Source organism: Notolepis coatsorum (assembly GCF_963971535.1).
Source record: "Notolepis coatsorum genome assembly, chromosome: 19".
Taxonomy (NCBI): domain Eukaryota; kingdom Metazoa; phylum Chordata; class Actinopteri; order Aulopiformes; family Paralepididae; genus Notolepis; species Notolepis coatsorum.
The window spans coordinates 72,817,829-72,830,158 of NC_140183.1; the positions used below are offsets into that span (position 1 = coordinate 72,817,829).

The 12,330-nt window shown below is 46.2% G+C and overlaps 1 protein-coding gene across 1 annotated transcript in view; it reads left to right on the forward strand.

The window, feature by feature from the left end:
- itga8 (integrin, alpha 8) overlaps positions 1-12,330 on the forward strand; it is a gene marked incomplete at its 5' end in the record, with an annotated part of 128,618 nt that overhangs the window by 96,010 nt on the left and 20,278 nt on the right. Inside the window, 2 exon segments of the mRNA XM_084336695.1 lie at positions 6,946-7,025; positions 11,788-11,868. Of these exon segments, the coding sequence (XP_084192821.1) occupies positions 6,946-7,025; positions 11,788-11,868 (161 nt within the window).

Consider the following 12,330-nt stretch of genomic DNA (forward strand, 5'->3'; position numbering starts at 1 on the left):
ATGAGGAGGTGCAGTTGCCTGCTCTCACCACCTGGGGTCTGCCAGTCAGGAAGTCCAAGACCCTCTGGCAGAGGTCATAGCCCAAGCCCAGGTCCCTGAGCTTGGCTATGAGTATGGAGGGGACTATGGTATTGAATGCCGAGCTGTAGTCGATGAATAGCATTCTCACATAGTTCCCCTGCCTCTTGTCCAGGTGTGATGCTGCTGTGTGCAGCACATGGGATATGGCGTCCTCCGTGGACCTGTTGGGGCGGTATGCAAATTGCAGGGGGTCCATGTTGATGGGGAGGGAGGAGCAGATGTAGCCCTTTACTAGCTTCTCAAAGCACTTCATGGCTATGGAGGTGAGAGCTACAGGGCGGTAGTCGTTGAGGCAAGCAGGCTTGGATTTTTTGGGTACAGGGATAATAGTGGACTTCTTCAGGCAGGTGGGGATGACAGCCTGTTCTAAGGACAGGTTAAATATGTCAGTGAATACTGGGGCCAGTTGGTCGGCACAGACTTTTAGGACGCGGCCGGGGATGCCGTCCGGACCTGCTGCCTTCCTGATATTCACTTTTTTAAAGCCTGCATTATACCTTTAAACTGACCCGTCTGCTGCATACAGCCTGCATTATACCTTTAAACTGACCTGTCTGCTGCATACAGCCTGCATTATACCTTTAAACTGACCTGTCTGCTGCATACAGCCTGCATTATACCTTTAAACTGACCTGTCTGCTGCACACAGCCTGCATTATACCTTTAAACTGACCTGTCTGCTGCATACAGCCTGCATTATACCTTTAAACTGACCTGTCTGCTGCATACAGCCTGCATTATACCTTTAAACTGACCTGTCTGCTGCATACAGCCTGCATTATACCTTTAAACTGACCTGTCTGCTGCATACAGCCTGCATTATACCTTTAAACTGACCCGTCTGCTGCATACAGCCTGCATTATACCTTTAAACTGACCCGTCTGCTGCATACAGCCTGCATTATACCTTTAAACTGACCTGTCTGCTGCATACAGCCTGCATTATACCTTTAAACTGACCTGTCTGCTGCATACAGCCTGCATTATACCTTTAAACTGACCTGTCTGCTGCATACAGCCTGCATTATACCTTTAAACTGACCTGTCTGCTGCATACAGCCTGCATTATACCTTTAAACTGACCTGTCTGCTGCATACAGCCTGCATTATACCTTTAAACTGACCTGTCTGCTGCATACAGCCTGCATTATACCTTTAAACTGACCTGTCTGCTGCATACAGCCTGCATTATACCTTTAAACTGACCTGTCTGCTGCACACAGACCAGCTCTAGAGGCTCTGAGCAGAACAGACAGAGGCTGACAGAAATATGAGTTATATATGTGGTGTGTGGCATCACCTTCTCTTTCTAGGTTTCTCTCTCTTTTTTTTTTTTTTTTATCCACTTTTTCTCCCATTTTTCTATATTTTTCTCCCATCCCAATTTCGTATCATCCAATTCAACCCTCCCCTGTCACGGACGCTGTTTCTTGCCTCCCACAAGCCGGCTGCAATGTGGACTAAGTCATACATAGCACAAGTCCCCTCCGGTACTTGAGGTAACAGCAGTCGCATCTTTTCACCTGCGCAGCTCGATCTCTCAGTGGCGAGGAGTAACGCGTGGGAGGCTCACGCTGCCCCCGACACTTCCTGATTCTACTGCGCAAGCGCACCAACCGACCTGTAGGAGTCGCTGTCCACAACGCCCGATCCCCACCCTTCAGTTTCCCTCCCCGTAATACGGCCAATGTGTATTAGTACGGACGACCAGCTAAACTGAAAGCAAATGTGGAGCGCTGGGCTCGAACGGGCGAGCCCAGCGTCTCCAGATTTCGTGGCGAGCGCCTTGCCCACTACGCCACGTAGCCACCCTAGGTTTCTCTCTCTTTTAAAGGTATAATGCAGGCTGTATGCAGCAGACGGGTCAGTTTAAAGGTATAATGCAGGCTGTATGCAGCAGACAGGTCAGTTTAAAGGTATAATGCAGGCTGTATGCAGCAGACAGGTCAGTTTAAAGGTATAATGCAGGCTGTATGCAGCAGACAGGTCAGTTTAAAGGTATAATGCAGGCTGTATGCAGCAGACAGGTCAGTTTAAAGGTATAATGCAGGCTGTATGCAGCAGACAGGTCAGTTTAAAGGTATAATGCAGGCTGTATGCAGCAGACAGGTCAGTTTAAAGGTATAATGCAGGCTGTATGCAGCAGACGGGTCAGTTTAAAGGTATAATGCAGGCTGTATGCAGCAGACGGGTCAGTTTAAAGGTATAATGCAGGCTGTGTGCAGCAGACAGGTCAGTTTAAAGGTATAATGCAGGCTGTATGCAGCAGACGGGTCAGTTTAAAGGTATAATGCAGGCTGTATGCAGCAGACAGGTCAGTTTAAAGGTATAATGCAGGCTGTATGCAGCAGACAGGTCAGTTTAAAGGTATAATGCAGGCTGTATGCAGCAGACAGGTCAGTTTAAAGGTATAATGCAGGCTGTATGCAGCAGACGGGTCAGTTTAAAGGTATAATGCAGGCTGTATGCAGCAGACAGGTCAGTTTAAAGGTATAATGCAGGCTGTATGCAGCAGACAGGTCAGTTTAAAGGTATAATGCAGGCTGTATGCAGCAGACAGGTCAGTTTAAAGGTATAATGCAGGCTGTATGCAGCAGACGGGTCAGTTTAAAGGTATAATGCAGGCTGTATGCAGCAGACAGGTCAGTTTAAAGGTATAATGCAGGCTGTATGCAGCAGACAGGTCAGTTTAAAGGTATAATGCAGGCTGTATGCAGCAGACAGGTCAGTTTAAAGGTATAATGCAGGCTGTATGCAGCAGACGGGTCAGTTTAAAGGTATAATGCAGGCTGTATGCAGCAGACAGGTCAGTTTAAAGGTATAATGCAGGCTGTATGCAGCAGACAGGTCAGTTTAAAGGTATAATGCAGGCTGTATGCAGCAGACAGGTCAGTTTAAAGGTATAATGCAGGCTGTGTGCAGCAGACAGGTCAGTTTAAAGGTATAATGCAGGCTGTATGCAGCAGACGGGTCAGTTTAAAGGTATAATGCAGGCTGTATGCAGCAGACAGGTCAGTTTAAAGGTATAATGCAGGCTGTGTGCAGCAGACAGGTCAGTTTAAAGGTATAATGCAGGCTGTATGCAGCAGACAGGTCAGTTTAAAGGTATAATGCAGGCTGTGTGCAGCAGACAGGTCAGTTTAAAGGTATAATGCAGGCTGTATGCAGCAGACAGGTCAGTTTAAAGGTATAATGCAGGCTGTATGCAGCAGACAGGTCAGTTTAAAGGTATAATGCAGGCTGTATGCAGCAGACGGGTCAGTTTAAAGGTATAATGCAGGCTGTATGCAGCAGACAGGTCAGTTTAAAGGTATAATGCAGGCTGTATGCAGCAGACAGGTCAGTTTAAAGGTATAATGCAGGCTGTATGCAGCAGACAGGTCAGTTTAAAGGTATAATGCAGGCTGTATGCAGCAGACAGGTCAGTTTAAAGGTATAATGCAGGCTGTATGCAGCAGACGGGTCAGTTTAAAGGTATAATGCAGGCTGTATGCAGCAGACGGGTCAGTTTAAAGGTATAATGCAGGCTGTATGCAGCAGACGGGTCAGTTTAAAGGTATAATGCAGGCTGTATGCAGCAGACAGGTCAGTTTAAAGGTATAATGCAGGCTGTATGCAGCAGACAGGTCAGTTTAAAGGTATAATGCAGGCTGTATGCAGCAGACGGGTCAGTTTAAAGGTATAATGCAGGCTGTCTGAAGAAGTCCACTATTATCCCTGTACCCAAAAAATCCAAGCCTGCTTGCCTCAACAACTACCGCCCTGTAGCTCTCACCTCCATAGCCATGAAGTGCTTTGAGAAGCTAGTGAAGGGCTACATCTGCTCCTCCCTCCCCATCAACCTGGACCCCCTGCAATTTGCATACCGCCCCAACAGGTCCACGGAGGACGCCATAGCCCATGTGCTGCACACAGCAGCATCACACCTGGACAAGAGGCAGGGGAACTATGTGAGAATACTGTTCGACTACAGCTCAGCATTCAATACCATAGTCCCCTCCAAACTCATAGCCAAGCTCAGGGACCTGGGCTTGAACTATGACCTCTGCCAGTGGGTCTTGGACTTCCTGACGGGCAGACCCCAGGTGGTGAGAGCAGGCAACTGCACCTCCTCATCCATCACCCTCAACATAGGGGCCCCCCAGGGCTGTGTTCTGAGCCCCCTTCTCTACTCCCTGTACACACATGACTGTGTGGCACAGCGGAACAACAACACAATCATCAAATTTGCTGACGACACAGTAGTGGTGGGCCTGATCTCTGCAAATGACAAGAGGGCCTACCTGGAAGAGGTCAAGGTCCTAGCGGGATGGTGTCAAGAGAACAGCCTCTCCCTGAACGTCTGCAAAACAAAGGAGATGATTGTGGACTTTAGGAGGTCGGGGGTCAGGGACTACAGCCCCCTCAGCATCGACGGGGCACCGGTTGAGAGAGTGAACAGTTTTAAGTACCTCGGAGTCCACATATCCGAGGACTTGACATGGACCACACACATTGACAGTGTTGTGAAGAAGGCACGGCAACGCCTCTACTTCCTCAGGCGCCTAAGGAAGTTCCAAGTCAGTCAGAAGATCCTTAAGAACTTCTACTCATGTACAATAGAGAGCATCCTGACTGGCAATATCACCTCCTGGTTTGGGAATAGCACCGCACAAGACCGTAGCAGACTACAGAGAGTGGCTCGTTCAGCCGAACGCACAATTGGAGGGGGGCTTCCCACTCTCCAGAACATTTACAACAAGCGGTGCATGGGTAAGGCTAAGAGAATTATCAAAGACTCCAGCCACCCAAACAACTGCCTCTTTGAACTGCTGCGGTCAGGCAAGCGATACCGGAGTCTCATGGCAAGCACAGAAAGACTCAGCCTGGGGATAGAAGAAGCTTCTATCCCCAGGCCATCAGGATGCTCAACGAATAATAACACTATGTAACAACCATCAAATGCACTCACAGCACACACATCCACACGCACTTTAAACAAACAACTCACTGCAGCACCCACTTTACCCACTTTAGAACACCTAAACATACTTTATATTTATTGGTAAAGAATTTGCACTACAACCCATACCTCATTACACCTTACTGTAAATTGTACCTAAATTGTACCTCATCCCATTTCTCCTTTGCACTATATAGTATATTGTATTAGTATATTGTATAGTATATTGTATGGTAACTCAGTTACTTCTACTCTGCATTGAACATTGTACATAATGTACATACTGAACACTTGTGTCTACGTACGTGACTTCTATTTTATACTGCTATACTTATTTTATTTTATACTTATCTATTTTTGTCTAGCACAGTCTCTGGAGCATAACAGAAAGATGCATTTTGTATAAAAGTATTCTGTACTTCTGTATGACAACTAATAAAGAAACTTGAACTTGAACTTTTTTATCTCTGTTTTTTTCTCTTTTTACTCAGTTTTACTGCCATTCCACTCCTCTTTCTCCTCTATATATCTCTCTCTCCAAGTTGATTGAAACACATTTGGTGTTTTTATGTTTAGTTTTGTGCTTTGTGGCGTGTAACCCACGATAATGACCGCAACCATAACTTAACCTTAACCTAGCCTTAACCTAGCCTTAACCTAACCTTAACCTAACCTGACATTAACCTAATCCCAACACAGCACCAGCCCATGTCTCCACAAGGATACAAATTTATATTGGGGTTTTCTTTCGGGTAGAAAAACAATGCCACACACACACACATACAGACACACACACACGCACACGCACACACACACATACATACACACACACACACACACACACACACACACACACACACACATACAGACACACACACACACACACACACACACACACATACAGACACACACACACACACACACACACTTGAGTGATTGAGATATATTTGATATTTATTCCCAAATCTTCTTAGAGTTTTACTTGTTCTCCTCCTCCTCCTCCTCCTCCTCCTCCTCCTCCTCCTCCTCCTCCTCCTCCTCCTCCTCCTTTCCTCCTCCTCCTCCTCCTCTCACCCTGTTGTGTCCTATAAAGTCTTTGTAGTCTGACCTCTCCCCCCCCAGGCCTGTCTACCAGAGTGTTACTGTGCTGTCATTTCCTTTTCTAGCTCAATGTCTGACCTGTTGTTCATTAGAGTCCACACACACACACACACACACACACACACACACACACACACACACACACACACACACACAGACCATTGTCATACAGTTGATAATGAAGTAAGTCCTCCCACATGTTGTGAGTTAGTCTGGAAGACGGGGGATTTACATCGGGGAGAGACTAGAAACATTTCTATCGCTGTATCGTAGCTGTGTGTGTGTGTGTGTGTGTGTGTGTGTGTGTGTGTGTGTGTGTGTGTGTGTGTGTGTGTGTGTGTGTGTGTGTGCGCGTGTGTGGCGTGTGTGCGTACCTATACGTTCATGTGTGCCCACGTGTGTATGTGTGCATCCGTGCAGTTGTTCCTGTGGGTTGCCTAACACATCGGGGATCTGTAAAGAATCTGTAGCATGAGAAAAAACAGACACACACACATGTGTACACCTATACACGTGAGTGCCCACATATGTGTGCGCACACACACGCACACACACACACACACACAGCAGGGTGCTGCTTAGCCAATAGCAGAAGAGCCTTGTTAGCATGAAGGGCGAACAGACGTCTCTTACTGAATACTTACAGATGTGACATGACACACTCTCTCCCTCTCCTCTGTCTCTCTCTCCTCTCTCCTTCCCCTCCGTCTCTCTACCTGTCCTCTACTTGCTCCCCTTTTCTCCCTTCTCCACTCCTCCCCTGCCGTCCTCCTCCATCCCTCGTTCCTGTCCTGGTTGTCCTCGTTCTCCTCGTTTCCCAGTTGTCTGTCGGCCTGCGCTTTTCTGTCCAGAGGTTGGAAGAGGCCGGACCGCGAATCAGCTTTGAGCTACAGATACACAGGTGACACGCACACGCACACTCACACACACACTCACACACGCACACACACACACACACTCACACACGCACACACACACACACACGCACACACGCACACACACACACACACACACTCACACACGCACGCACGCACGCACGCACACACACACACACACACACGCACACACACACACTCACACACGCACGCACACACACACACACTCACACACGCACGCACACACACACACGCACACACACGCACACATACATACAGTAAATTCACACATACACACACACATACATATACAGTACATTCACACACTCACACACACACACACACACACACACACACACACACACACACACACACACACACACACACACACACACACACACACACACACACACACACACACACACACAAAGGGTTGATTGTTATACAGACATGTAAATAGGAACTGTTCCGTCCCCGTGGCTGGTTGAAATTAACAGAGACGAGACAGATTCCCAGAAGACACAAGCTCAAAACAACACGTCCCCTGTTAGCATCGCCACACCGCCTTTGATTCATTTCATCACAACACACATACACTACACACACACACACACACACACACACACACACACACACACACACACACACACACACACACACACACACACACACCACACACACACACACACACACACACACACACACACACACACACACACACACAGGGTTCAGGAATCAACAGTCCCAGACACTGTCTCAGAAATTCTTTGTTTACTATTCAATGCAGTTTTCCAGATTTATGGCTTTCTCTTTTTATATGACACGGTTGCCGTTTATTCAACTCTGGGAGGAAAACAGCATGAAGAAAAACAACAGTGAAAGGAGTGAAGGGAACCATGTGTGTCGTTTGGTAGACGCCGTTATCTGAAGCTCCTTAACACTTTGATTGCCAGCCGTGTTTTCCTTTTTACCCCCTTGAATGCCACCATCCACTCCAATGTTAACTTAATATCGCCTAATCTATGTTTTAAATTATGGCTATGTGTCTAATCTGCCCGTTGCTTATCAAAGACTCATTTTCCAGTCAACATTGTCAAGGCAGATTGTTTTTTTATCGCTTCATTTCCGTTTGATAGCATTTTGAAAATCACTCGTTTTCGCGGAAAAAACAACCCATTCTATGATAATCGTCTTTTACTGGAATATTCCAGAACGTTGTCATTTGTCTGCCTATTTATGAATCGTTTTCAAATAAACGCTAGATGATCGATAGTATATGTGTGCGCACGCACGCTCGTGCCGCGCGCTGATAATCGCTGCTCTTATCAGCTATATCACATATAGGGGAAACGCTTATATATCCGTGAAAACTAGTCTGATTATCCTAAGACTGATAACATAGATTCCTTACCTGAGGTCAGATGGTATTCAAATGGTTTATTCCAATTTCCGATCGCCATTCGGAAAAATCGCTCATTTGATTGATCCACCGTGTGTACAGTAAAACACATATTCGCCGCGGCACCAAGGCTCCAGAATTAACTCTGGTAGACCCCGGTTACATCAGTGAGAAGTAAAATGTGGAGTCAGAAATCCTTTCTCCCATTCACTTTCATTGAGTCCAATCCAAAAGGGTGATTTACCATCTGGGAGACGATAGGGGCGCTTTTTTCACATCTGAGCGCCGGCGGTGCCTGGATCTCCAACGGCTTGATGCAATATGATTTCAGATCGCTAATAAAAAAAAAAGAAAAAAAATAGTATTCTCGTGACGTGGCATTCAACGGTCGGGGGGTAAACCCGAGAAAAGCCGTGAGTGGCATTCAAAGTGTTAAAGGCGGGGTAGGCAAGCATATTTGGAACTACTTTGGTAAGATTTGGTGAAACTCTCTCACTATCCCAACAGCTACCAATAGTAGTAACATCAAATCCACTGAGATTGAGAAATCTGGTCTCTGTGACTATTCCAGGCCCTGTAATCAGACGTTCCAACATCTCAGGATGGCTTGAATCTTAAGAATCGATCACGTTTTTTGGCCTGCCAAGTGGTGTTTCGGAAAACAAACGGTGCCATTGTGTTCCTCGTCGGAAAGTACCCACAGTGAACAAACCTGCCTGCCAATCAGAGGCCGGGACATGGTTTTTATTATTGTTTTTAAAATCCAGCTCGAAGCTGCAAGTCTGGGAGTCTGTACCACGCCAGGCTTGAAAAGTGATGCCATGTAAGCTCACTCTTTTATCATGCGTGGGCCCCATAGATATATAATAATGCATAGGACAGACATTCCGTACATGTACTGCATTTATATATCGCTTTTATCCAAAGCGCTTTACAACTTATGCCTCAGATTCACCCATTCACTCATACATTCACACACCGTCGGCAGAGGCAACCATGCAAGGTGCTGACCTGCTCATCTGGGGCAGTTAGGGGTTAAGTGTCTTGCTCAAGGACTTGAATTGAACCGGGAACCTTCTCATTACCGAGGAGATGAGAGAAGGAGAGTAGAGGAGGAGAGTGAGAAACAGGAGTGGAGAGGAGGGAGAGAAAGGAGAGGAAGAGAGGAGGAGAGGAGATGGGAGGATAGGAGAGGAGAGAAGTTAAGGGGATGAGAGAAGGAGATGAGAGGAGGAGAGAGAGGAGAGGGAGAGAGAGGAGTGGAGAGAAGGATAGGAGAGGAGGAGAGGGAGAGGAGGAGAGGGAGAGAGATGAGAGAAGGAGAGGAGATGAGGAGAGGGAGAGAGGAGAGATGGAGAGGAGGAGAGGGGGAGAGAGGAGAGAATGAGTGGGAGAGAGATGGGAGATGAGAGAAGGAGAGGAGGAGAGGGGGAGAGAGGAGAGAATGAGTGGGAGAGAGATGGGAGATGAGAGAAGGAGAGGAGGAGAGGAGAGGGGAGGATAGGAGAGGAGAGAAGTTAAGGGGAGGAGAGAATGAGAGGAGAGGAGGAGAGAGGGGAGAAGAGAGGAGGAGAGGAAGAGAGAGGAGTGGAGAGAATGAGAGGAGGAGAGGGAGAGAGAGGAATGGAGAGAAGGAGAGGAGAGGAAGAAAGGGAGATAGAGGAGAGAAGGAGAGGAGAGGATTATGACGCTCTACCTCCTGAGCCAAAGTCGCCCCAAAGGTCTCGTACGCATCAACGCTCTGAGCTGTGGTAAACACGGAAGAGGAGATAATCAAGCCATGGGGACCTGCATGTCTGTCTCTCATGACGGGCCGCTGGCTAGAAGCACCATTAGCTGGTCATGTCATCTGCCTTGTGCTTTGATTCGCTCTGAGCACTTCATGTTTTCACTCTGTAGCAGATGTTACGCTACTTTGTTACTTTTTACGCAGTCTCCCGCTGATTCTGGAGGCTGGATGTTGTCGGAAAATGTCATCAAGTAGCGATAAGCCTGCCCTTCCTGAAACCTTTCATCCATCAATTAACAGAGCATAACAAACAGCAGAGTCTAGCTAAAATGATACATGTGTAATCATGAAGAGGATGCCACATTACATTAGATGACTTCTTCCAGTGACAGCCTGTATTTATGTATCTTTTAAACATCCCTTTATTCGACTGCCACCACTCACACATCATCTCCACACATCCACAGATGCGTCCTAAAGCCAAGGACGGTATCCATGAGAACAATAGTTCAGTGCTAGACTAAGACTCCCAAGATGTAGCACTGAACGGCACAGGAAGTCCTTCATTCCAACAGCCATCAGACTTTACAATGCATCACTGTGCCTCACTGCATCACTGAGCACAGGGTGACAGTACTATCTTCGGACTTTTACTTTTAGACCGACATAGTACAATTTTACACTTACTGTATATTCTGGATATTTTTACTGTATATTTTATATTAGAATGTAACATAGGACATTTTATATTAGTATATCTTATATTAGAATGTAACATAGGAAATGTATATCCCAGACCGTATTTTATTCTTAGGCTTATTTTTATTCTTATTCGTGTCTTTTTGTTTTTGTCTACCTAAATGTTTGCTGTTTACTGTGAGCGACTTGTAGTGCCAAATTTCCCTCGGAATGAATAAAGTATTTCTATTCTATTCTATTGGATAGAATAGATGGACAGGCAGCGAGAGAGAGAGAGAGAGAGAGAGAGAGAGAGAGAGAGAGAGGGATAGAGAAGCCAGGGGGTCGAGAGGTAAGAGGTAGAGGAAGGTAGAGTCGAGGAGATGCATCTGTTCGAACCGGACCAGGCTGTACGCTCTACCTCTACCTCCCCCTCCTCTCCCCTGCTTGGTGTATGCTATATACCCTACAAGATGGCCTCCCAACTGCCACCACAACCCAACGTGTAGATAGATGGGCAATGAGAGCCAGCACATCACCAGGGTTATCAAGCGGGGCACCCCCTCCAATGTACAGTTTCTTCCCCTTCGGATGTATATATTTTTCTTATGATCTTTTTTTTGTTTGTTTTCTTACACAGTACTGTATATTTGTATGTCTTGTATGTCATAAATGTCCTGGTGAATTGAAAATGGAGGACTTTTGGAAGTCTTTTTCTGGTCTGCATCCTCGTAGCAGTTGTTTGTTGTTTGAGCCGTACTGTATTGTACCCATTCTGCAATCTGTTAATAAAGTTTTCAATCAATCAATCCTTTCACGGGTGTTTCGTCAAGTTAAAGCCTATTGATCGGTGAAGTATCTGACATGTGTCTACTTGGATGTGCTCTGTATTTAATCTATCAACCCTATGTGCGTGTCTGTCTGTGTGTGTGCGTGTCTGTGTGTGTGTGTCTGTCTCTGTGTGTGTGTCTGTCTCCTTCAGCTCCAACAAAGACAACCCTGACAGCAACCCAGTCAGTCTGAATCTGACCATCACTGCCAGCGCTCAGCTCAACCTGCGAGGGTGAGTCAAGCAGCTCGTCTTTGAAATTATGAGTCAAGAGTATCTCAACTTGATACTGCGTGGAAACATTTGGGATAGCTTTAGGGGCACATCACCAGAAAAACAATGCTGATTTATTTTGCACATAATCCCACACACGTCCAAAAACTATTTTTCGCCACACATGCATTTAGTTTGAGCTGTTATTGAGAGTAAATGAATATGGCCACCAGTGATGTCATCAGGAACATTGAATCCTTGTGTTGTGTTAATTACAGCTCCATGACATGATATAGATGGAAAACATAGCAATACCTTGTCTTATAGGGACTGCTACCTTATCATCTCATTTAGCTATACTGTACACAACACAAGGATTCAATGTCCCCAATGACATCACTGGTGGCCATATTCATTAATTAATTTACTCTCAGTAAATGTCAAACTAAATTAAATTAAATTAAATTAATGTGTAAAGCTGTT